This window comes from Salvelinus sp. IW2-2015, linkage group LG18 (assembly GCF_002910315.2).
Source record: "Salvelinus sp. IW2-2015 linkage group LG18, ASM291031v2, whole genome shotgun sequence".
Lineage (NCBI taxonomy): Eukaryota > Metazoa > Chordata > Actinopteri > Salmoniformes > Salmonidae > Salvelinus > Salvelinus sp. IW2-2015.
In genome coordinates, this window is record NC_036858.1 from 18,379,927 (window position 1) to 18,406,959 (window position 27,033).

General features: G+C 40.8%; 3 protein-coding genes across 5 annotated transcripts in view; 2 read left to right on the forward strand and 1 right to left on the reverse strand.

Moving 5' to 3' along the window:
- Positions 1 to 354: 354 nt before the first annotated feature.
- Positions 355 to 14,103, reverse strand: LOC111978683 (sperm axonemal maintenance protein CFAP97D1). Of its 3 annotated transcripts, XR_011481412.1 has the most exons (8): positions 13,759 to 14,103; positions 13,461 to 13,531; positions 13,086 to 13,207; positions 12,391 to 12,514; positions 11,663 to 11,731; positions 11,338 to 11,398; positions 914 to 973; positions 355 to 514 (listed from the first exon to the last, which is right to left on the reverse strand). XR_011481412.1 is itself a non-coding variant. In XM_024008893.2 (7 exons), the coding sequence occupies exons 1-6, from the start codon at positions 13,877 to 13,879 to the stop codon at positions 11,381 to 11,383; spliced, it is 525 nt and encodes a 174-aa protein (XP_023864661.1). In that variant the 5' UTR covers positions 13,880 to 14,103; the 3' UTR covers positions 871 to 973; positions 11,338 to 11,380. The 3 variants fall into 3 exon arrangements, 2 of the variants coding, with proteins under 2 accessions (XP_023864661.1, XP_023864659.1); XM_024008893.2 differs by lacking the exon at positions 355 to 514 and having other exon boundaries at positions 871 to 973; XM_024008891.2 differs by lacking the exons at positions 355 to 514; positions 914 to 973 and having other exon boundaries at positions 11,302 to 11,398.
- LOC111978682 (glycylpeptide N-tetradecanoyltransferase 1) lies at positions 5,601 to 11,325 on the forward strand. Its single transcript, XM_024008890.2, has 12 exons — positions 5,601 to 5,689; positions 5,973 to 6,084; positions 6,354 to 6,498; positions 6,695 to 6,816; positions 7,137 to 7,228; positions 7,401 to 7,517; positions 7,801 to 7,971; positions 8,145 to 8,259; positions 8,439 to 8,609; positions 9,870 to 10,037; positions 10,446 to 10,583; positions 10,886 to 11,325. Exons 1-12 carry the CDS (start codon positions 5,670 to 5,672, stop codon positions 10,904 to 10,906), a joined length of 1,392 nt encoding a protein of 463 aa, XP_023864658.1. The 5' UTR covers positions 5,601 to 5,669; the 3' UTR covers positions 10,907 to 11,325.
- An 8,909-nt stretch (positions 14,104 to 23,012) lies between the features above and the next one.
- The window catches only part of svild (supervillin d), a 104,011-nt gene continuing 99,990 nt past the window's right edge, over positions 23,013 to 27,033 (forward strand). The window contains 1 exon segment of the mRNA XM_024006934.1: positions 23,013 to 23,451. The gene's annotated coding sequence lies outside the window, so the exon portion shown is untranslated.

Here is a 27,033-nt window from a genome sequence, read left to right on the forward strand (position 1 = left end):
CGTTTGATGTGGGTAATTGTCTATGTCTGAACGTTTGTAGCCTTTATGTGCACTACGTTTATTAGCTTCACGGTCGGTCGTTTGTTTGTTTGTTTGTTTTGTTAGTTTTGTAAGAGTGTTTTGTTTTCGGTTCTCCTTCTTCTTAATAAAAAGAAGATGGCTTATTTTCCTACTGCTGCGTTTTGGTCCGTCAATCCTCCACACGATCGTGACAATTCCTGTCGGGGCGCGATGCACTGAAAATCCCGCTGGCTGTACTGACTCCGACAACATGTCCCATGCTAGCCATGTTCCTGTGAAACAGAATATGTTACAATCCCGMATATCTCTTTGGATAGCAACTCTTGCCCTGATTTCGTAAACTTTGTTAACTAGGAACTGGACATTAGCGGGTAATGTACTCGGAAGCGGTGGATYGTGTGCACGCATCCGAAGCCTCACTAGAAGACCGCTCCGGCACCCTCTGCTCCGGCGGCGTTGTTTTGGGTCGGCCTCTGGAATCAGTTCAAATGCCCTGGGAGGTGCAGACAAAGGATCCGCATTGGGAAAGTTGTATTCCTGGTCATTGTGCTGGTTGTGCTGTTAAGTTGAAGTTTCTCTGATATCCAATAGTTCTTCCCGGCTGTATGTAATAACACTTAAGGTTTTCTGGGCTAACAGTGTAAGAAATAATACATTAAAAAATACTAAGGACTTTCCTAAGGACTAGAAGCGAAACTGCCATCTCTATCGGCGCCATCTTAGTTCATTCATGTCATTCATATTGCTCTATATTGTTCATATGTWGGCCTAGGTATGAATATAAACGCAACATGTAAAGTGTTGGTTCCATATTTRATGAGCTGAAATAAAAGATCCCAGAAACCTGACTGGAGTTTGGCGTCGTAGCCGACATCAGTGGGCAAATGCTCACCTTCGATGYCCACTGGCATGCTGGAGAAGTGTGCTCTTCACCGAAGAGTCCCGGTTTCAACTGAAGGCAGAAGACAAACATTGTGTATGGCATCGTGTGGGAGAGCGGTTTGCTGATGTCAATGTTGTGAACAGAGTGCCCCATGGTGGTGGTGGGGTTATGGTATGGGCATGCATAAGCTACGGACAAAGAACAGAATTGCATTTTATTMATGGCAATTTGAATGCACAGAGATACCGTGACGAGATCCTGAGGCCATTGACGTGCCATTCATCCGCRGGCATCACTTAATGTTTCAGCATGACAATGCACAGCCCCATGTCGCAAGGATCTGTACACTATTCCTGAAAGGTGAAAATGTCCCTGATCTTTCATGGCCTGCATACTTACCAGACATTTCACKCATTGAGTATGTTTGGGATGCTCTGGATCAGATTCAGATCAACTTTATTATTSCACCAGGYGGAAATTCATTTGGTAWTGTGTTTAAAAAGACAGTACATAAAACATGAAAACKCAGAAACGTATTGAAAGTGCTGGAGCCTACTCATTCACAGTAACAGTGCAATATGCTGTATACTCAAGGGACCAACAAACTATCCATTGTACAGCCTAATGGCTGTTGGAATAAAAGTCCCCATATCTATCTGTTTTGATCATCCTTTYAATAAGTCTCTTTCCCCTCTTCCGGGCTGCTGCTGTGACTGAGATTTAAGGGGAAGGGGATGGGTTCTGTCCGGTAAAATGCTTTCAAGTTTGGTGGATGAGTTTTGTGTACAGGTGTCACGTTCTGACCATAGTTCTTTTGTGTTTTCTTTGTTTTAGTGTTGGTCAGGACGTGAGCTGAGTGGYCATTCTATGTTGTGTGTCTAGTTTTCCCGTTTCTATGTTTGGCCTGATATGGTTCTCAATCAGAGGCAGGTGTTAGTCATTGTCTCTGATTGGGAACCATATTTAGGTAGCCTGTTTTGTGTTGGGTTTTGTGGGTGGTTGTCTTCTGTCTTCGTGTGTCTGCACCAGACAGAACTGTTTCGGTTTTTCACATTTGTTGTTTTGTATTTGTAGTGTTTATGTTCTTTATTAAACATGATGAACACTAACCACGCTGCGCTTTGGTCCTCTCCTTTGTCCACAGAAGAAAGCCGTTACAACGGGTTGATGGCTGATTCTTGATCTAAGCTTGACTTGGTCTTGCATGTTTCCAAACATGCATATCAGACCAAAGGACAGCCCACAGATTTATAGAACATTTGTAGGATATGGCAGTCGACATTAAAATGATTCAGTTTGCGTAAAGAAATATTCTGTTGCAATTTCTTTGTCTTTGCAAGGGCACAGTCACTGAATTTCAGTTTATTGTCTATTTTGATTCCCAGGTATTTATGTGGTCACTCTATCGACTGATTCCCCATTGATCTTCGTAGGGGGTAGTGCAGTTTTGTTCCTTCTAAAATWAATTTCCATCTCTTTTGTTTTCTTACCGTTCATTTCAAGAAAGTTATCTGCGCACCACTGGATGAATTTGGCAGTTCCTCTGTCTAAACCCTGAAGGAGGCTTGGTCTAGGTGGAGGAAACCCACAACAGTGGTGTCATCTGCGTATTTAAATCATTTTCAGAGGCTTGACAATCGTTTGTGTACAGTGTGTACAGTATTGGTGAAAGTACACAACCTTGTGGGGCTCCCATATTCACCGTTCTAGATGTAGAGATGTTAAACTTTACTTGTTGAGTACGGTTCACAAGGAAACTATTACTCCACTTTATCAGTAGAGAGTTGACACCCAAATTCACCAGCTTATACACCATTAAGTAGGGTTGGATGGTGTTAAACGTGCTACTGAAGTCAACGAATAACATTTTCACTAGGCTATCTGCCTGTTCTAAGTGTTCGTACTGCCTGTTCTAAGTGATCATAGGTACAGATGTCAGGGCTACAGGGCGGAAATCGTTATTTTCTTTTGGCCTGTTGTTTTTAGGTACTGGGACATTCAGCGACTTATTCCATACGTCTGGAATTATCCCACTGTCCAGTCACAGCTGGAACAGGTTCTGGAATGGTATTGCGAGCTGGTCAGCACATGCCTGAAGTGCCTGGCTGCTGACGCTGTCTGGACCATATGATTTACGTGGGTTGACACATTGAAAGTATTGCTTGACATCATTCACAGAGATCTGTATATCAACAGCTGGTATGCTGTCTATACTGTCCAGGGCCACTTTCTGCTGCGATGTAAAATCACACATAAACCTACAATAGAAACTGTTCAAATCATTTGCAAAAACAAGGTCATTTTCATCAGTCATACAATGTCTGTTTTGTTTGTAGCCTGTGATGGTTTGTAGCCCTTGCCAGGCTTTCCTACTGTCATTGTCCTTAAAAAGGTTTTCTAATTTGTCTTTGTATGCTGCCTTGCACTCCTTCATTTTGCTTTTGAGTCTCCTCTGCATATTTTTCCTTTCCTCTTTACTGGCACCTAATTTAAAGACTTGTTTTTTCTAGTTGAGGAGCTCCCAATTTACCCGCGATTTATTTTTGGGAATAACGAGATCTTCACAGAAACGGATGTACTCAGAGACAGTATCCACTGCCTCCTCCAGGTCATGGGTTCTGTCTGTCAAGGCCGCCCAGTCAGTGYACTCTAAACAGTCCCGGAGGGCTTGAGTAGCTTCAGGAGTCCATCTTTTAATCTTCACCTTTTTAGCCTTCTCTCGCTGCAGTCGTGGTTTGTAGACTGGGATGAGCTGAACCATGTTATTAAGATCCGAATCCCTGAGATTGGGTAGTGCCTTGGAAGAATGCACACCTGCGATGTTACCATAACAGAGGTCCAGACAGACTTCATGTCTGACCTGATTTAATTCCCATGGCGGGTAGTATGGCCGTAGTCTAATGTCTTTAGTACAGACCTGGTGCTTAGTTGTAATATGGGCAGGATTGCAGTATTTCTCACTGATGAATTCACAAACTCCTGCACCTTTTCTCTTACCGGAGTTGACGTTTCGGTCCATTCTAATGATTGTGTAGGCCTCCAACTCCACAACGGAGTCGGGATCCTGTTCCGTAAGCCAGGTCTCTGATAGACAGATCAGGCAGGATTGTCGGTACTCTGAGAGGTATTGGATACAAAGCCCGTAGCTCCTCAGTCTTATTCCTTATGCTTTGTACATTGCCATGCATAATAGATGGAATAGGTGTTCTGAAGGGATGTTTTTTTAAATCAGATTCTGAATTCTTCCTTTACTGCCAATCAGTATGTTGATTGTATTGATTGTGGTATTCCATTGTAGTGTAAACTTTCAGCAAAGGGTCGYAGATTATGACATCTGCGGTTGCAGCTCGCTGTATCCATTGAGGACAGTGGTGTAAAGTACTTAAGTCAAAATACTTTAAAGTACTACTTAAGTKGTTTTTTGGGGTATCTGTACTTTACRATTTATATTTTTGACAACTTTTACTTTACTACATTCCTAAAGAAAATATTGTACTTTTTACTCCATACATTTTCCCTGACAACCAAAAGTACTCATTACATTTTGAATGCTTAGCAGGACAGGAAAATAGTCAAATTCACACACTTATCAAGCAGTGGTCATCCCTACTGTCTCTGGTCTGATGAACTCACGAAACACAAATGCATCTCTTGTAAATAATGTCTGGAGTGTGACCCTGGCTATCCGAAAATTTTAAAAACAAGACAATTGTGCCGTCTGATTTGCTAAATAGTAGGAATTTTAAATAATTTATACTTTATAATTGATACTTTTTCACTTTTGATACTGTAGTATTTTTTTGCAATTACATTTACTTTTGATAAGTATATTTAAAGCCAAATACTTTTACACCTTTACTCAAGTAGTATTTTACTGATCAACTTTWACTTTTACTTGAGTAACTTTCTATTAAGGTATCTATACTTTTACTCAAGTATGACAATTGGTTACTTTTTCCACTACTGATTGAGGGTTAGGTCGACAGCTTGTTTGGTACGTTTCACAAAAAAAAAAAAAAAAACTAACAGCCAAAGTACTGCTATTTGCCTCATTATTACCTATCTCATGTAATACCACTAAAAACGTGGTTGATTGAGGTGGATTGCAACTTTAAAACACTTTAAACAAAAAAACTAACACGGAAGGGACACGTACGACAGTGTGTTCCAGTTCCCGCCAATATCCAGTAACTTCGCACAGCCATTGAAGAGGAGTGGACAACATTCCACAGGCCACAATCAACAGCCTGATCAACTCTATGCGAATGAGATGTGTCGCTCTATAGGAGGCAAATGGTAGTCACACCAGATACTGGCTGTTTTTTTTTTTATCCACGCCCCTACCTTTTTTTTAAGGTATCTGTGACCAACAGATGCGTATCTGTATTCCCAGTKATGTGAAATCCAGAGATTAGGGGCTAATGAATMTATTTCAATTGACTGATTTCCTTATATGAACTGTAACTCAGTAAAGTCTTTGACATTTTAGCATGTTGCGTTTATATGTTTGTRCAGTGTAGTTACCACTGACAAACAAATAAGCCCCGTTCAGCCACTTCTAGCCACATCTACTGTAGTCCCAGGCAAGTTATTGGAGTCCAAACATTGTTTTAAGTAAGATATGTATGGGGCAGCCTGGGTGGGGTAGAGATGGGGGTGGGGGACTAAGGCGGTCACTGTCCTCCCCTAACTGTCTCTCAAGATAAGAGACAAAACCCCAAGTGCCACACACATTCAGTATTGTGGTCTCTCTCTCCGCTCTACAATGACTGATTCAAACCTTCCGTAAGTTTAATCAAGTAACCTATTTTACGTTTGATATACTTTTAATCCTAAAAGGAGAACACTTTTTCAAATTATGGATGCCACATGATTTTGTATGTGCTGTTGGGTGTTACTACTATTAACAGTAAAATAATACCGTTATTACAGTAGGCAATACTGATAGAGATGTCACGAGCTAAAGCATGACGGTGCAATGCATCCGACTTCAAAGTGTCAATGTTTAAATTGTGTCCCTGCATGTAAATGAATCATTAGTATCCTATTGTTGTCATTTTTATTTTAGTGACAAGAACCTGGGGGAAGAAAATAGTGGCGGTCTGAAAAAAAGGAAGAAGAAGAAGAAGAGCAAGGAGGATGCCTGGAATCTTGATGGACCCAAAGACCCGTTTGCTATGGTGCGAGTGTGTGTGTGTGTGTGTGTGTGGTGTGTGTGTGTGTGTGTGTTTGTGTGTGTGTGAATATGTATTAACTGTGTAAGTTGTAATACTTAAATATGAGAAAAGGAGGGCTCTGAAAAGTTGAGGCCTCCCACAAATGCTCTCATAAAAATCGGATCTAGAATCAGATCACCCTACCACTATTCTAACCCTAACCATTTGGACGAAAATAACAGCTGACCCTGTACCAGTGCCTAGAGTGATCAACACTGTGTGTTTCTCCCCAGCTGGATGCTCTCCCGGAGGAAAAGCAGCAGGAGATCCAGAGGGCCCTGCACCTCTTCTCCCTGGGCAAGGGCCTCCCGAGGACCCTGGAGGAGGCCAGCAGACGCTCCTACCCCTTCTGGGACACCCAGCCTGTCCCCAAACTAGGTATGGTACATGTATGGTACCCAAACTTGTTGTATGGTACATGGTTGATTCAAGACAGAGTAAAAGCTAAGAGATTAAAATAACAAGCCAATGTAAACCAGCAATGCTATCCAGAACCCTTTATTTATCCCTTTATCCATCTCTCTCTCTCTCTCTCGTTCTCATATTCTCTCTCTCTCTCTCTGTCACACTCCAGGTGACGACAATGTCACGACCCATGGTCCTATTGAGGTGGATAAGGCCAGTGTTCGTGAGGAGCCTTACAGTCTACCACAGGGGTTCAGCTGGGCCCCCCTGGATCTGGGGGACCCTGCTGTGGTGAGTGACACTTCTCCCCTTCCTTCCTTACTGAGGCCTTAGCTGTTGTTGGATGCTGTCACTCTTTTGTTTGTGAGCGTGTTTGCATGTTATGGCTCTCTCTCTCTCTCTCCAATTCATATTTCAATTAAAACTCTATTGGCACGACTGTAAAGATACAACAATATTCCCAAAGCTAATATATATATTAAGTCAAAGTCAAAGTAAAGCTAACCGTATGTTAATAGTAAACATTGGATTTGATTCAATTGGGTTCAATCGATGAATCAAACGAAAACACTCTCCCACTCTGGCAACCCTTCTCTACCGTCCCTCTCCAGCTGAGGGAGCTGTGTGCTCTACTGAATGAGAACTATATGGAGGAGGATGACAACACCTCCAGYTTTGACTTCTCCCCTGAGTATCTGCTGTGGTGAGTGAAGTTTACAGTATCTGAATGTATCTTTGTTTTGGTCTGTAGATAAGCCAACTAACTATTAAACTATCGAAAATGCAACTCAAGTAGGTGGGTAGTTAATTGTGTTGAAAAAACYTTATTTCKCTCTCTCTCTCTCTCTGTCTCTCTCATCCCCCCTSTCATCCAGGGCCCTGTGCCCCCCAGGTTGGTTGCCCCAGTGGCATTGTGGGGTAAAGGTGAACACCAATCAGAAACTAGTGGGCTTCATCGCTGCTGTGCCCACTAACATCCGCATATATGACACGTGAGTCAAAAGTGTCATCCGTTTTCGACGGATACAAAATCTCTGTGTGGCTGAGCCCAACTCAGTGGTTAGATGCAACTATTGAGTGAAACAATGTAGTAGCATTGRTGAATACAGAAAGTCTGGCACCCAGGCTATAAAATATAAATTATTGCATACAGTATAATAATACAGTAGTAAACAAAGCATTATGTCGTAAGCTTCTTGCTAGAAGCCCAAGTAAACATTGGTATAGCCTGGGTGTCATGACAAAATGTGTTCCTCACAATGAATGGTTCCCTAGGGAGAAGAGGATGGTGCAGGTCCACTTCCTGTGCGTCCACAAGAAGCTGCGCTCCAAACGAATGACCCCGGTGCTCATCAGAGAGGTCACCAGACGGGTCAACCTGCAGGGAGTCTGCCAGGCCGTCTACACTGCCAGCGGGGTATTGCCCAAACCTGTGGCTACTTGCAGGTGGGTGCTACACACACATACACAAATGTAGACACACACTCAGACACACACAATATATAAACAGACTTCAAACTAGAAAGACTTGCTGAATACACAAGTTAGTCAAAAGAATATGCATTTGTTTCTCTTCTCCTGTTTACGCCCATTTCTATCGTGTGTGTACATGTTGGCAGGTACTGGCACCGCTCTCTGAACCCACGCAAGCTGATCGAGGTGAATTTCCCCATCTCCAGCCTGAGGGGCAACATGACCGTCCAACGAGCGCTCAAGCTCAACCGGCTGCTTGAAGTTAGTGTGTGGCTGTGACAGGGGGGCTGTGGCCAACACAATGCAACTACTACCAGACCCACTTAAATACACTGCAATACACTGCAATCACAATCTCATCCTGTGTGTACCATGGCTTGATAGTGAAAACTGGAATTGACCCCAATCCTGCTCTTTCTCTCTCTTTCCCGTTCTGTCAGGCTCCCAAAACAGCAGGTTTGCGGCCCATGACAAGGGGTGATGTGAAAGGGGTACACATGCTCCTTCAGGGGTACCTCAAGAAGTACCACCTGACCCCCGTCCTGTCTCAGGAGGAAGTGGAGCACTGGTTGTTACCACGGGAGAATGTGATTGACACCTACGTGGTGGAGGTTGGTGACCTTCCAATACCTTAGTCAGTTAGGCAAATTATTATTGTTCTCCGGGCTTTGGCAGTCCCTTAAAGCTGAAAACCACAATAGGCTAAACAGTGCCAATGGCRGCCCCAGGCACATTTGTTATTGTTTTTGTTTTGAGGAAATGAGAATCCAGCATTGTGGTAAATAAAAATATATTTGTTGTTCTCCCGCATGTTGAAATGATGTGAAATGATGTCAGAGGGGGYAAAAAACGGTGTTTGTTGTTTGAAATAACACTTTTACTGCTGTAATATCGCAAAGGGACGTGGCAACTTCACCGCTATGGATTACAGCTTTAAAGAGTGARTGAACGCACCGATTCTGCATGTGTTTCTCTGTTGCTCATTAAGAAAAACAAGATATCAGTCTTGGGGGTGTGGTTCAATGGGGCAGTTAGTGATGTTTGTCCCCCATGAGACACCATAGGAACAAAGCCAGTATTACTTCTTCAAAATAGCCCGAATGAATCTAAGATAYCTCAAGAAATCTGTAATTAATTTAGTTTTTTTGCAGAGGAGGAGGTTTTAAGTGGCCCAATTTTACATCTGGTGTTTGGTGCAGTATTTCTCAAGTAATAAAATGCATGACCTGTTTTCTTATGTAAACAAAGTCAGATCCGCTGCAAGTCAGTGTCACTGTCTGTATGTTCTGTGGTAGGAATGGATAGAGGCAATCACCACAGCTGTGTATCATGCGTTAGAGGGCAAGTGAGCATTGTCGAAATCAAAACCGAACAGTCATGACTTGAACTAACTCACAAAACGTAGTTTTGGATAAGACTGACCTTATGAACAAAATGATTTACACGTTGTAGTCAATTTGACACGAGAATACATTCTTCTGACTAAATTCGATGCCACATAGGCCATATCAGAAATGTTGTTTATTGCCTTCAGTTGAGCTTCAAATCCTACGACCAACAGAGTTTACTTAAAGGCCCAGGGCAGTCAAAAACGTGATTTACCTGTGTTTTATATATATTTCCACACTATGACGTTGGAATAATAGAACATTATGATAATACCCTTCTAGTGTAAGAGATGTTTGAAAAGACAAAAAAAGTGTTGGCCTGCGTAAATTAGCTAATAGACCAATAAGAAAAAGAGTTCCCAACCTATCTGCCAATAACAGCTAGTTTTCAATTTCCCCCTATTCTTATTAAGTGCAGGTAGTCCTTCCATGTTTCAGTCCCTTTTCTTCTCCAATGAACACCACCCTGTTTCCCTGGCACAGAGCTCTGCTGGTGTGCTGACAGACTTTGTGAGTTTCTACACCATGGTGTCCAGGGTGCTGAACCATCCGGTACACAAGGGGCTGAAGGCAGCCCATTCCCTCTACTGTGTCTCCTCCTCCACTCCACTGCCTGACCTCATGGAGGATACTCTGTTCCTGGCCAAATCTGTGAGTGTGTGTGTCTGGGTGCCAACGTTTATGTGTCTGAGGGTAAACCTGTGAGTGTGTGTGTGGGCGCCAAAGCTATGACTGTGTGAGGGCCAAATCTGAGTGTGTAGGGGCCACAAATCAAATCAACTGTGCGAGTATGAGGTCAAAGCTCTGTGTGTGTGTGTGTGTGTGTGTGTGTGTGTGTGTGTGTGTGTGTGGTGTGTGTGTGTTGTGTGTGTGTGTGGTGTGGTGGTGTGTGTGTGTGTGTGTGTGTGTGTGTGTGTGTTGTGTTGTGTGTGGTGTGTGTGTGTGTGTGTGTGTGTGTGTGTGTTGAATGAGTGGAGTGAATGAGTTATTCATACTGTATCAATCCCCTTTGCTAAATGCTCTTTCTCTTTAAGTCACCTCTCTTTCTCTGTGATACAGAAAGGCTTTGACGTCTTCACTGTTCTGGACCTGATGGAGAACACTTCTTTCCTGGAGAAGCTCAAGTTTGGCATCGGGGACAGGAGCCTACACTACTACCTGTACAACTGGAGATGTCCCACTATAGGCCTGAAAATGGTAACTATCACTGCAGTATCTGTTATGAACCTACCCCTTAAGCTGACTCTTAAAATCCTTACTTCTAGAGGTCATTTGGAAAGGCTTACCTTACCATAACTCACTTGCTACATATACATTGTGTATAAATGGATTGTAATTATGTTGATGACAATGATGATTGTACGTACCMGCAATCCCAACCGGAAAGAAAATCGTGTTTACAAAAAATATTTTAAAAGCTATATGGATTGATAGGTGTAAATCCATAGAGTTTGTACTGAGCAAAATAAATTAGCAAGAATTATTTATTATTTTGACAGGTTGGCTTGGTGTTGCTGTGATGTCCATGACCACTGATAGGTGAAGACGGTGGACCAATCCAGGGTTTCCCAAACTCGGTCCTGGGGCCCACCCCTGGGTGAACATTTKGTTTTTTCCCTGGCCCTACACAGCTGATTAAAATAATAAAAGCTTGATGATGAGTTAGTTATTTGAATCAGCCGTGTAGTGCTGGGGGAAACACTGGACCAATCAACCAGCAAAAACATCTGAGCCGTCTATTTAAATTTGAACTTTGACCTGCACTACTATTTGTTCTGAGGCCTTAACTGATGGCTAGGGCACAGATAAGAGGGCCATGATACTAACCAACCCAGATGAATACAGCAGGCAATGACAAACAATGTTATCTCAAACGCACAATAAACACAAATGATGGAAGTGACACAAAAATGAATAAAGTTTKCATGAGTTAAATGTATTGAAGTCTTACAAGTATGTGGCAAAATGGCTGCATTTTGATTGTAGTTGTGATTCTAGACCAAGTTCAGCATCTGGGGGGACAGGGGAGAGCATGTAAAACTTAGGAAACAGAAATGTCTAAGACTTCAAACATGTATTTGCAACAATCCCAAAGTCCTTCCCAATGGGCAAAGCTGGTTGGGATAATGTCCTTTCAACCAGCTTTCCAGGCTAGTTTCTATCTTGCTCTTATGGAACATTCCATGGCTAAACAGGATATCAATGAGAAACAACTCTCTCTTGAACGTCTAAGGTATCCATTTGCRGCTATGGAAAGTAGTAAGAGTGCTACTAACCTTGTGCTGCTTTGGCGGTATGGGCTGTTCAGGGTACTTCAACAGTCTGTTCACATAACCTCTTGTGACCTAGAAAAGATCACTGAGATGAGGGTTTCATTGTTATTTGGGACTAAGCTGTGGTGGCAAGTTGGCAACTACATACACTACCGGTCAAAAGTTTTAGAACACCTACTCATTCAAGGGTTTTTCTTTATTTTTTTTTACTATTTTCTACATTGTAGCATAATAATGAAGACATCAAAACTATGAAATAACACATATGGAATCGTCTTGTAACCAAAAAAGTGTTAAACAAATCAAAATATATTTTATATTTGAGATTCTTCAAATAGTCACCCTTTGCCTTGATGACAACTTTGCACACTCTTTATTAATGGGCATTTTTTCTCTCAAAAAAGTAGTCGTATGTCCTTCAACCACTTATTCTAACACCAGTTAGGGTAAAAAATAAAAGAAAAATACAGAAAAACCTTCAATGAGTATCAGTTTCTAAAACTTTTTGACGGTAGTGTACATTCACACAAACACTACCAGTATTGTGAGATATTATTTTGTACGCGTCTCTCTATCTCATTCTCTCTCCTACTGACACACACACACACACAACCACACACCAACACACACACAACCCACACACACCACACCAGAATAGAAGGGACACAGAAATTCACAACTACAACACCACACACACACACACACACACACACACACACACACACACATACTTTGAAGTCGTCCAGCCATGTCCTGTGGTCGTAGACTGACTTAGTCATGTTGATCTTCTTTAGAATGGCCTGGTTCTCCAGAGAAATCTTCACCAGCTCCCTGTTCCTTAGGTCTGCGCTCACACTGGACACGCAATGGGGAAACTTACATGAGATTACATTGTCTCTGTAACCATAGAATACAATGTGTAAGAGGGTTTATAACCCTGCACTAAACGTTTATTAAGTATGAACACACTGGAAACACAATGGGAAGCTTACATGAGAATACACTGTCTTGAATAGGTGTTACCTTAAAATTATATATTATATTATATTTAATACAGTTTATAACCCTTTACAGTTTATTAACTATCTTTTAACTTCATATTCACTGTTTCACAGAACACAGTTTGAGAAAGGGGCATTCTCATGCCAACCACATATGAAAACCAAACTCTCAGCTAAGTATCMAATCAATTGATTAAGGCAATCAATTCTAATAACTTTCATGATGGAAATCCCTCGTTTCATAACATTCAACAATATTCATGTCATGACGTCAGTGAATATTGTTGCATTCGCAAATCTCAGGCTATGTTCAAGTTAATAAAGAATAGTGGAAKCCTGGTGTTGGTATACATAGATATGACTCATAAAGATATGATTCCCATTCATAATGGGGACATAGGTAGCCTAATGTGACGTMTTCCCACCTGGGTTTGGGCTGGTACTTGTTCCAGTTGTCCAGGCCTCCTTTGGTGCCCATGGTGCGGGCGATCCTGGACACCAGCAAGCGGTTGTCCCTCTCCAGCTCCATCAGACGCTCCTGCTCCATCTGACAGGGACATTCAGTGTTTCCTCTACCATTATTATACTCACCCCTATTTGGATATCCAATAGGGGTGAGTTTCCAAAAAAACAAAGATCATCTTTAGCGTTAAGATCATTGTTCGTCAATTGCCTACCATGATCTTAGCGCTATAGAGGATCTTTATGTTTTGGGGAAACCGACCCTAGAACACAATAGAATAGAATAACATAGAATAGAACATAGTAGAATGGTTCTAAAGGTACCAGTGCCACTCTACCTGAATCTTTTTCATCTTTAGATGACAATGCAGATATGTGRTGGGGGCTTTGTTGTCAACCATTTGTTTAGCTGTAAGACATTGAAATATGTTAGTAACAATATTGAATGYAAATAAATTCACTTGACAGATTTTGGAAAATATGGGGATACTGGTTTTCTTGAAATAACAATGTTTTTATATGACACTACTACAGGTGTGATATTGGCTGCCTAAATCACAATGCACTCAACTTCTTATGTTTAAAACACATTTGTGAGAAAGATGTGTCCTAGCATATGAATCAAATTAGCCTTACTTTTCTGCATTCTGTCCATGTGGTATTTGTAGTGTTGGCCATCCCACATTTTTCTCAAGTTATTGTATTGTCCAGTSGTCCCAACAATGGCTGGGAAAGCCAAATAATCCGCTCTGTTCATTGCTTTATTTAGATCGCACCAGTCCACTCGAAAATAAACAGTCGTCAGCTTAAACAGRATCAAAATTGATATTCAAATGTATCAGAATCTTCATTTGGAACCCGTTGCCAAATATTCCACTTTTGCGCTATTATGACACACTTCATTGTGACCACAGACGCGCGCAAGGCTTCATATTTTTGCGCTGAAATTCTGATTGGAAAGGGAGAGGGGGATAACCTAGTCAGTTGTACAACTGAATGCCTTCAACTGAAATGTGTCTTCCGCATTTAACCCAACCCCTCTGAWTCACAGGTGCGGGGGGCTGCCTTGATTGGTTTGCGTACAAATTGTTTTACTTATGGTAGACAAATATTTGGAGTTGTTCTCCAAATGTTCATCAGCCTACATACCTTTACGCACAACCCAAATAAATACTCACGTACATCGAAATAGGGTGTCGTTTTCAGGCGGGCAATGTGATAAAATTACATCGTGGAACATATAGGACAAATCCATATGAATTCTATCACTTTTTCATAAATGTTTGCCCATGGTTCATAGAAGAAGTGGTCAGAAAGTGACTTTTTGGACCTGAATGSCAAAACAGTCAGGAGATAGAGGTGCTCAAAGTTCATCTATTTTGCATACCACACCATCAGCTTTGACTAAGGCCTTGAGGTTGATATGTAAAGCTTATTAAACCTCTTAAGGTCAATTTTCGCCTAAAATGACATACCAAAATCTAACTACCTGTAGCTCAGGCCCTGAAGCAAGGAAATGCATTTTCTCGTGACCATTTGAAATGAAGTTTGTGGAAATGTTAAAGGAATGTAGGAGAATATAACACATTAGATCTGGTAAAAGATAATATGAAGAAAAAAAGTGTAACTTTTCATATTCAAAACTGTGCACTCTCCTCAAACAATAGCATGGTATTCTTTCACTGTAATAGCTACTGTAAATTGGACAGTGCAGTTAGATTAACAAGAATTTAAGCTTTCTGCCAATATCAGATATGTCTATGTCCTGGGAAATGTTCTTGTTACTTACAACCTCATGCTAWTCGCATTAGCKKARATTAGCTCAACCATCCCGCAGGGGTTAAAGTGCAGAGATCCCATCAAGAGCAGTGTGCGGGTTTCTTATTTTTTCTCATCTTTTTTTCACATACCAAACCATGCCATGACACATCCATGTCTTCATCAGTGGAAAAAAAAAAACTGTTGAGTTTTATATAATTTAAAAGCTTACAAACAAGGTTGTCAAACTCTTTCTAATTTCTTGAAAAACATGTTTTCGAATAAAAACAGATTTTTTTGTTGTTTTACCTTCAACATTACTTACAGTGGCAAGAACAAGTATGTGAATCCTTTGGAAATACTTGTATTTCTGCATAAATTGGCCATAAAATTTGATCTGATCATCTAGGTCACACAATCAGTGGCGGAACTAGAGTTTTATACATGGGGTGGCCAAGGCTACTTCAGGGGGTCCATACACTAATGACAGAAAATGTGTGTGTAATCCTAACCTGGCATCTAAGGAGCATGAATGAATCCTATGATTGCTGATTAGAGGTAGAAGTGATAATTCACTTAACCCAAAGTTCTTCAATGCAGATAGTGTGGTCCAAGGGTTACTTCACTAGAATTCTTTAACATACTATGAATAGACAGCGTCTCTACCTCGGAACGGCAGCACTCTCTCTCTCTCTCTCTCTCACACACACACACACACACTGTACTGTACTCACATACTGGAGAGACTTGGGTCACTCTGTTTTCATGAATATATAATCTGGGTTGAACATCCAAAATATATTCAGCAAATAATGCTCAAGCACCAAGGAGATAACACACATTTGTGTGTTACATAAATTSCATAGTTTATTTACAACAACAACAAAAAAACACTGCAATTTGACATACCAGGTATCAAGCAGAAATGGACTTGAAAAATATCAATCATTTTGGTGCCCATCAATATTACAAATTTACAGTATATTTATGCTCATATATATCATGTTAACCAATTTGCAAAGAAAAGTTTTGGAATTGGCCTAACTAAATTAAATCTGTGTGACATGATAKCCTTTGGATTTATCATTTTAGAATGTCAGTGTACTAGCTAGTACACAGTGCAGGTTTTAATCATGACCAGAGGCACCGCCTAAGTGCCAAATGATCCTAGGTAGATTTAAAACAGCATAATTCTGCAGTGGTGAGAACTGGCTAAATGTTTCACTAACTCATCCATGTTGAGGGAGCGTGCCCTCCTTGACTCAACACTGAGAATTTCCAGGTGACTTAACCTATCATCAACCATTGTTGTCCAAAGAGGGGGTTTTAATCAGTTTTAAAGCTGAGAAACTTCTCTCGCAAGAAGCACTGCTGACTGGTGTAACAACAGAAATCGTACAAAGTCGAAATAGCTCATGGAAGACCTCTTTCCCCATCCCCATATTGTTATTTATTTATTTGCTCCTTTGCACCCCAGTATCTCTACTTGCACATTCATATTCTGCACATCTATCACTCCAGTGTTTGATTGCTAAATTGTAATTATTTCGCCACTATGGCCTATTTATTGACTTACCGCCCTAATCTTACTACATTTGCACACACTGTATATAGACTTTTCTATTGTGTTATTGACTGTTCGTTTGTTTATCCCATGTGTAACTCTGTGTTGCACTGCTTTGCTCTATCTTGGCCAGGTCACAGTTGTAAATGAGAACTTGTTCTCAACTGGCCTACCTGGTTAAATAAAGGTGAGATATATATATATTTTTTTAAATAAATAAGGTTCTAGAAACACAGCAAAGTCAAGGAGAGTAGACGGTCTGTCCCTTCCACCCTTCTCTCTCCTATCAAGAAGCCGCTTGGCTTGATGAACCTCGTGTTTGAGGTCCTCTAATTCTGACTCAAAGGTCTGAGCAAAGGCAAACAGAGGCTCCCCATTCAAGAATGTTGTACTCTTTGGGTTGAGAGACTGGACCCCCATTATCWCGCAATTCTTCTTWGAAAAAARGCCTCTGCAGCTCAGCTGTGAGACTGTCAAGCACCTGATAAAAGATATCTCTTTGGAAACTCACCATCACTTTGGTCACTATTTTTATGTCCTATAGTGCTCATTATCAATGAGTCGTGAAATCTMAAGCTCGTTTTAGGCTGTCTTTTACACACTGTTTGTACACTTATTTTGCAGTGCTCTGCAATCTCTTCAACCTCCTTCCATAGTTCTCCAAAGTAACCCTCACTTCTGTAGTCATGTGATGTGTCTGGAAGGGCACCTACTAGATCCACAGCCCTTGCTAGGTCYAGAGAGCTRGATTGGAGSATGTCAGAAAGACATTTGGCATCACCAAGCACTTTACAAAAGATAACCAAAAGTCRTATGAAATGTAAATCTATCCGAGAAAGAAGGCCCCTTGCCTCCACTGATCTATCACCACTATTTTTAAGTGTGATATCCTGTAGCACTCCCAGAACTGCTGGAAGCCTGTCCCTCAGATTACGGCAGTAGCTCACAACTAAAGACATTTGTTATTTTTTCTTTAAATCTTTGGTTTCATCTGCAATTACACTAAAACCTTTTTTTTCTTTCTTTCTTTTACTTCTCTTATGATTTCCCTTTGTACCATCTCAGCTAAGCCCTCAAGAACATTGTTCTGGATTTGGTGGCTTGTGTACTTAGCATTGCCACATGCATGCATCCTTTTCTCGATGAGGGGTCATGCTTTGCTATTTCTTCTAAGATTGTCAAAATATTACCCTTGTTGTGAGAGTCATCAGACTCTCGATGACCTCTCTGCTCTATATTTTGCGTGGCATTTAATAGGAGCACACCTGCAATTGTTTTAATGTAAGTACAGTTTTCCTCCACTTTCTTTTTCCGGTCCTCATTTATGACATCTAACATTGATGAGTTGCTGTCAATAGCCCTTTTWTGSTGATTCCAAGCATACATAGCATTGATATGATMCTCTGCCTTCGAATGGAGCTTAAARCCAGAATCTTTAAACAGCACTTTTTTCCAGTTACAAAAACCTGACTGTGATGTGAAGGTAGATTCAGGTGTATTGGACAGAGAAAAATGRCTACAGGTGAAACAATAAGTTGAATCTTGATTTACAGAATATTCAAGCCATGAATTATCCTCCTACCAGGAGCTGTTGAAAGTCCTGGGAAATMTTTTCAAACKCGGCTGTACAGGACCCTCTTCTCTGGATCTTGAAATGTCTTAAATACACGTTAAATAATGTGTCATATCTCTACACATGTCCTTTTGGGTGCTTGATGCATTTGGGAGGGGCTCGATGACATCTCCTGGCAGCTCTGGCTCACTGTCTTGCTCAAAGCCAGAGGTCTCTGTGTCATCCCTTGATACATCTATTACATTAAAATAACACAAGAACCATTAGTGCATAATCACAATAAAAATGCCACAGCCATCAAAACAAGAACACACATGAATCAACAACCAACATTTTAAAGTGATGCTTAATCTGACAAAATAATCTATTACAAGCTGAAGCTAAACGTAAATTCTTAACTGGTAGATGCTCTGACCTGGTGGTGGTAGACTTGGTCCTTGTGAAGTCTGACCACACTGACTCTGAGTAGCCTCAGGTAGGGAGCTGCTCTGGGGTCCAGTGGTGATGCAAGGGATGGGGTCTGTTTGCACCTGATCTGCCTGTTTGTGGTTCTTTAAAAAATAAGTCTGATATCCCTCCCTTTCTTTTCATGTTTAATTGACCCTATGCAAAAATAAGACAGGACATGGTTACATCTAAGGATCCAATTACCTACATTTTAGTCCAATCTCAATCTTAACTACAAATCCCCATTATCATAACTGTACCTTAAAATCAACTACCAGCCTAAGTTACTCGTTAGATGATGGCTAGCCCTACTCAGCAGTAAGTAACTTAGCTAGCTATAATTTCTTACACCTTTACGATAGCAAACATGCTATCTGCAAATTGTGGTAATATTTTGAGTAACATTAACAGATTGATTATAACAATTGTTCGTTTTGAGTTCAAGTACGAAAATCTAACTGAGTTAACGTTAATGGATTTCAAATTGCTGAATACTGACAGCTGTAGCCTACAAGTTAGCCCACATTAGCTAAACATTCGTATACTGTAACTTACGACACTGCACATTATATGCGTGTATTACTAGCGCAGAGGTAAACATAAATTGGGAACCAATCTCTCTTATCTGATTAACTGTCTGTTAACGGAGCCAAAGGTCTAACGTTAACTTACACAGCGACTCAACTTTCGTAAAAGTTGTTCAGGAAACCTAAACCGATGCTAAACCTTAAAACTTACTTCAAATATGATGCTTTCGCCAATCGCGAAAAGAGCTTGTGGAGCTGTGAAAATATTCTATKTTTTTCTTCTGCATGTTCTTCTTATTCTTATTCTTCTGTATCTCTCAACCAACGTTAATGTTCTCCCGTCCTCGTCCTCAATTTTGATAAATGTGCTGCCGAATGTCAAAATAAATGCTTATTTCAACAAGAGGTGAAATGAGATGTCAATCAGCATCAAACTGCCAGTAGCGAATTTAATTTTGGCGTGGCACCCGGAGTGGCCAATCAGATATCAGGGATGTCCAGTGCAACCCRAGGCACCCCTCTGGTTCCACCCCTGACAACATTAGACAAACAGTCTATTTTAAACTGATAACACACAAACAATTATACGTTTTTATGTCTTTATTGAACACACTGCGTAAACATTCACAGTGCAGGGTGGAAAAAGTATGTGAACCCTTGTATTTAATAACTGGTTGACCCTCCTTTGGCAGTAATAACCTCAACCAAACGTTTTCTGTAGTTGCGGATCAGACCTGCACAACGGTCAGGAGGAATTTTGGACCATTTTTCTTTATAAAACTGTTTCAGTTCAGGATAATTTTTGGGATGTCTGGTGTGAACTGCTCTCTTGAGGTCATGCCACAGCATCTCAATCGGGTTGAGGTCAGGACTCTGACTGGGCCACTCCAGAAGGCGTATTTTCTTCTGTTGAAGCCATTCTGTTGTTGATTTACTTCTGTGTTTTGGGTCGTTGTCCTGTTGCATCACCCAACTTCTGTTGAGCTTCAATTGGAGGACACATAGCAAAATGCAAAATGTCTTGATAAACTTGGGAATTCATTTTTCTGTTGATGATAGCAAGCTGTTCAGGCCCTGAGGCAGCAAAGCAGCCCCAAACCATGATGCTCCCTCCACCATACTTTACAGTTGGGACGGGGTTTTGATGTTAGTGTGCTGTGCCTTTTTCTCCAAACAACTCAACTGTAGTTTCATCTGTCCACAGAATACTTTGCCAGTAGCGCTGTGGAACATCCAGGTGCACTTTTGCAAACTTCAGACGTGCAGCAATTTTTTGGACAGCAGTGGCTGCTTCTGTGGTGTCCTTCCATGAACARCATACTTAGTTTAGTATTTTACGTATATCGTAGACTTTTCAACAGAGAAGATAGCATGTTCCAGAGATTTCTGTAAGTCTTTAGATGACACTTTAGGATTCTTCTTAACCTCATTGAGCATTCTGCACTGTGTTCTTGTAGGAATCTTTGCAGGATGTGCTGYACTTTCTCCATTTATAGACTTACTGTGGACTGATGAACATCAAGGCATTTAGAGATACTTTTGTAACCCTTTCCAGCTTTATGCAAGTCAACAATTCTTAATCTTCTGAGATCTCTTTCGTTCGAGGCATGGTTCACATCAGGCAATGCTTCTTGTGAATAGAAAACTCACATTTTGTGAGTGTTTTTTAGGGCAAGGCAGCTCTAACCAACATCTCCAATCTCGTCTCATTGATGAACCAGACTTGTGGAGGTCTACAATTTTTTTTCTGAGGTCTTGACTGAAATTTCTTTTTTTGGTGGCTACTCCAGGTTAGCTGACTCTGAACTCCAATTAGCGTTTGGAGAAGTCATTTTCCTTGGGGTTCACATACTTTTCCAACCTACACTGTGAATGTTTAAATGATGTATTCATTATAGACAASAAAAATACAATAATTTGTGTGTTATTAGTTTAAGCACACTATGTTTGTCTATTGTTGTGACTTAGATGAAGATCATATCAAATTTGATGACCAATTTATGCAGAAATCCAGGTAATTCCAAAGGGTTCACATACTTTTTCTTGCCACTGTATCTAAAAACTGTAAACTCAGATATGTTTTYTATTTGCATATGTTGTAGTTTAGACCCTACTTTACATAATCTGATGTTTTTGTGTTGTGCCTGCAATCGTTAGAGACACAACATGCTCTTGAATACAGGGTGGATGTKATTTCAATCATAGAAATAGGATTAATAGAATGGACATATCCCTTCAGAACACGGCAATTTAGCTGGTACACCATTGAAATTAAAATGTTATCAAATTTTTTACTTCTAATTACTACCTCTAAGATGGCCACCCGCCCACCCACCATCCAATGTCAATTTAAATGGTCATGTCTATTCTATTATCATAGGCTATTTCTATGATTTCAATAGGTTTCCTAAGGCGGATTGACAGTATAATTTAAAACAACAGATATTCCCATTCAAGACAACATTCTTTGATGTGTGAACTTCCCACCATCTTTGTGGTACCATTTGAAAGTCAAGATTTCAATTTTATTTCCATTTTAGTACATTTATCAGCCAACACATGACACCCACACAGTATCTGTTTTGTACTATCATACAAATAACAGCAGAAGGTGCTGTTTGAATGAAATGGTATGCATACATACTAGTGGTATGTTTTATGGCTTCTATAAAACTCAATCTATTGCATACTGTTGGTATGTCTGCCTGTGTGTGTGTGTGTGTGTGTGTGTGTGTGTGTGTGTGTGTGTGTGTGTGTACGTGTGTGTGTGTGTACGTGTGTTTGAGGAGAGGGAGAGAGTATAAAGCTTGAAAAAAGACAGGACTGGTGCATCATGTTACACAAAATCACATAAGCATACTTGATAGGCTAGCAAGCACTCTTTGACGCAATATTCTGACTTGATTGGCCTCTTTCAACTGATTCAACTTGAAGTTGCATCATAGAGAAGTTCTATGGCAGAAGTGGATGCTGAGTTCGAATCAAGCAGCGCGTCGAGCAAAGTTGGTGAAGACGAATGTTCTGAATGGACAACAGTAGTAGCGAAAACTGGAACAAAAAGGAAATTGTCTAAAATTGGAGTGGAGGATGCGTGTATGAATGATAATGAATCTSTTATTGTTGGGATGCGTTTGTTGAGTAAGGATGCATATGTGGGAAACCCGTTTGAGGTGTTGAAAATGGTGAAGTATGCACTGGGAAAAGTGGAGTCTCTCAGAGTGACCAGGAGTGGTCTTATTCGGATTCATTGTATTTCTGAAGAACAAAGGAAGATTGCAATGAGCCTCAAAAGAATCCAAACAACAGAAGTTTTGTGTTTTGAACTTGGGAGTAGAGCACCCGCCAAAGGAGTCATCTCAGGAGTGACGACGGATGTTCAGGTTGAATACCTGAAGAAAATTCCTGGTGTAGTTAGTGCCATGCGTCTGACCTGTTGGGTGAGTGGAGAAAAATAAGAACGTCTGTCAGTCCTGTTGTTTTTTGACAAAGAGCAAATACCTACGCATGTAAAGCTTGGTTATGTAAGATACGCTGTAAGAGCGTTCGTCCCCAAACCATTGCAGTTTAAGAATTGTAAAGGATTTAGCCAAGTTTCAAGTGTGTGCAGACGGACAGAGTATATTGAAGAACGGTGTGTAGAAGGACGCCAGTATTGCAATTGTGGTGGGAATCATGATCCTGAGTTCCTGGAGTGCCCTGTCAGGGTGAAGSACATTGAGGTGGCGAAATTTAGAGCGATCAATTGAATCTCTTATGCGGAGGCGATTAAAATAATTGAGAAAACAAGTGATGCTAGTGAATATATGGTAGTGGAGGTTCCCTCCCAGGTTCGTTTATTTATTTATTCCTTTGGTAGGTTTTTTTGTGTATTTTATTCAATTTTGGGGAATCCTGTTTCCACCCCGCACAGTAGGTGGCAGGATGCACATAGAATTGTGCGATCGCCAATATGCCATAGAAGAAGAAGTAGAAGATGTAGTGGCTTATACGCGAACAGCAGGAGTGGGCGGGCTTTCAAGTTTTGAAGCTATTGGAAAGTAAAATACACACAGCACTTCAAAATCGTAGGGCACTGGGTAGGCTTTTAGCACCCGATGTGGTTGTGTATTTGGAGTTTCTCATCAACACTTGCAAGTTACTGTGGGAAAGCCACTATCCTATATGTAGGATATCGTCGTAGGATTTAGTTAARAACAGTTGAAGCCTGTTGCCTCCCGCTGTTGGACAAAACGGCATTTGCATTGCATTTTCATTCGCTCTAGCTACAGTTTCAGTGGACTTGAAAGTTTAAATCCTGAAATTTTGCTTCGCAAGCTTGCGAGCTTCCTTTCGTGAATTAAATTCGAAAGACAACCCACCTGGCCGTCTGGTAACTCGTTCAACAAACTGCTGCAGAAGGGGAATGTGGTTTGTTGACGATAGCCAATCCTTCCGTTGGCTGTTCTCCAATTGAAAAACAGGTATGTAGGCTAGATATTATGTAGCAATTGATCTGTTTTGAAGTTACACGCGGGTTTCGTGAATGAATATATACACATTTCACGCCGTACATTCATTGAGTTAGTCATTTTCCTTCATTGTAAACCATTTTTCTATAATTACATTTGCCATTTTCCAATCAAACACGTCACCAAATTACATGACTACAAATACTGCACGGTAATTTAGTGTTTCTTAATGTTGCCAGTTATGTTCTAGTAACTGTTCTGTGATATTGAAAGATGTCATTCAATTGCCTGAAAGACAAGTTGTCTGCATAGATTTTTCAGGGAGGTAGGCCTAGTGCTGTAGCCTACTTAGCTGATCTGTATATATAGGTGGGTGTGTGTAMTTTGTGTTACGCTCAAAGATCAACTGCTCACTCAGATTGATGTTAAGGGCAAAATTGTGGTGTAGATGGTGCGAGGGATGAACAGTAATGGGTCCAGGGCTCCTCCCCCTATTTTTTTTGTAGTAACATTTTATAATGAATTTCCTACAATTCTACAGTTTAGAAAAAAACATTTAATTAACCTTTACTTAACTAGGCAAGTCAGRTAAGAACAAATTCTTATTTACAATGACGGCCTACCAGAAGGCAAAAGGCCTACTGTGAGGATGGGGGCTAGGATTAAAAATATAGGACAAAACACACATCATGAGGAGAGAACTAAGACAACAACAGCATGGCAGCAACACATGAAAACACAACATGACAACAACATGGTACAAGCACAAAACATGGTACAAACAGTGTCGTCAGTTTCGGGAAAATACCTGGGTAATTGAGCACCCAGCTCACCCAGGTGSTTCGCTATATCACATTTGACATTGTCCATAAGCTTGAATTTATTTGCACACAAAAAATCATACAATAATGGAAAGACCTGTGTGTTGTCCTTGTTAATGCAGACAGAGAAGAGCTACAATTTCTTAATCATAGCCTCAATTTTGTCCCTGACATTGAATATAGTTGCGMAGAGTCCCTGTAATCCTAGATTCAGATCATTCGGGTGAGAAAAAACATTGTGTGAGGAACTCGTCATCATGCAAGTAGTCAGACAAATGAAAATTATGGTCAGTAAAAACTTTAAGCTCGTCTTTCAATTTAAAGAAACGTGTCAATACTTTGCCCCTTGTTAACCAGCACACTTCTGTATGTTTTTAAAGCGTTACATGGTCGCTGCCTGTATTGCATAATGCAGAAAATACACGAGAGTTCAGGGGCCTTGCTTTAACCAATTTTCGCTGTAGTGTCCAAAACATCTTTCAAGCTGTCAGGCATTCCCTTGGCAGCAAGAGCCTCTCGGTGGATGCTGCAGTGTACCCAAGTGACGTCGGGAGCAACTGCTTGCACGCGCATTACCACTCCACTATGTCTCCCTGTCATGGCTTTTGCGCCATCAGTACAGATACCAACTCAACTTGACCATCAAAGTCCATTTGATGTCACAAAGCGGTCCAGTACTTTAAAAATATCCTCTCATGTTGTCCTGGTTTGCAGAAGAGGATGTCTTCCTTGACCCCCCCCATAAATGTAACGGGAATATACCAGGAGCTGTGCCAGGCCCGCCACGTCTGTTGACTCATCCAGCTGTAATGCATATAATTCACTGGCTTGTATGCAAAGCAGTAATTGTTTCAAAACATCTCCTGCCGTGTCACTGATGCGTTGTGAAACAGTGTTGTTTGATGAAGTCATTGTCTGTATAGTTTTTGGCCTTCTCCCGCAGCATTGTCCCAGCCATATCCACGGCAGCAGGAAGAATGAAGGCCTCCACAATAGTATGGGACTTGCCTGTACTAGCTACTTGGTAGCTCACTATATAAGATGTTTCTAGCCCCTTCTTATTAATGTTATCTGTTGCTTTTATACATGTCTTACTACTCGACAGTCATCTTTATTCTGGCTCAAACTCCCGTGACTTATTTTTCAAATGGTCATGTTTCGTTTCTTAATGTCTGCGCAAGGGTGAAGGTTTCCCACGAGAGATTAATGGTTAATGTGATTGGATGTTAATTATTTGACTAGGCTACCTGTATTTGACATTGTGTTGTTTTTTCGCCGGACACTAGATGTTTCACCGCCAAAAATACAATTAAACCAAGGCTACTCAGCGCCCCCCCCCAAAAAAAAACTCACCCAAATGTATAGCCACGTTGGAAATTATAAATCTACTGTTTGAAAATGTGAATTAATAAAATAAAATGTCCTTCACAATTTTATTTGCGTACCACTTCCCCAGTTTTGGAATACCTGGTCTACCGTGTCAAAAGCTTTGGCCAAGTCAATAAAAATAGCAGCACAACATTGCTTACAATCAAGGGCAATCGTGACTTCATTRAGGACCTTTAAGGTTGCGGTGACACATCCAGTTTGACATGACTTATGCCTTTTCTTGAGGGTTATATGGAGGGATATTTTGAAAACACAGTATAAGTGGAAGGATAAGTCGCCARGATCACTAATGGAGGTATTTCAAGGCAAATATTACGAAGACACAGAAGATGAAAGCTGAGTTGTATTATAATGATGCACACATGCATATTTAGAACAAGAACACACAAAAGATGAAGACTGAGTTATATTATAGTTAGAGTTTCCCTACTGTATGCCCAGTCCCTACATATACCATGGATAAAGACTGACACTTGTGTCATGTTTTAAAACTCATTTCATGCAATTCTAAACATTCTGCCCTTTTGCTTTTGAAGTGTTCATATGCTAACATGCCCCCCCCCCATCCCCCTTGGCAATTTCGCCTGTGCTTAATGTTGTAACATATTTACATAGTCTGGAGATTTGTGAGTCCTTGTGGCTTCCTTCTTTGTTTAGTTCCCATGCTAGTAAGACTATATCAGGTAGCCTACTGTGGAGATGTAGATCTAGTTCAGTATTTTCTACACCCAGAACAGTTCAGTGTTTTCTACACCCAGAACAGTTCAGTGTTTTCTACACCCAGAACAGTCAATCTATCAGATACTCAATGCATTGAGTAAGTCATATTTCACAATATTGTGAAAGTATCTGCAACTGCAATCAACTGAATAACACATCATTAGTATGTGGCCAATTGGTCTTAAAACTTCTCACGCCACTATTCCATGTATTCTGCTTTTGTATCAATACTGTCAAGTGCCAACTCTTCTTAACAGCTGCTAGACCAGTGCTCCATTGAATGTGAATGTCATTCACGCACCGCACTGTTGAATGGAGCCCATACACTGAATGAGCTCGACGTCATAAAAGCTACCTCTATTCTTGTTCCACCCACTGTATTGGCCTTGGCGGTGTGCCCAGAAAACTACCCTAAGTGTTTTGGTTGACAGAGCGTATACTTGGGAGTCTTGGAGAGCCTGGGTTCTCCTCAAAGCAAGGCAGAGACAAAATCTCTGCAAACAATGACTGCGAACGAGCAAGCASGGGAAGTGTTCTTAAACACACCTGTGAAATCAAAGTTAAAGAAGCTAAAGATAAAACGGAACAAGAATGTGCTGTAGGCCTAGTTGTTTCATACTGTAGTAGTAAGATGTAACTTAAGGCAGCCATTTTGCCATAGGAG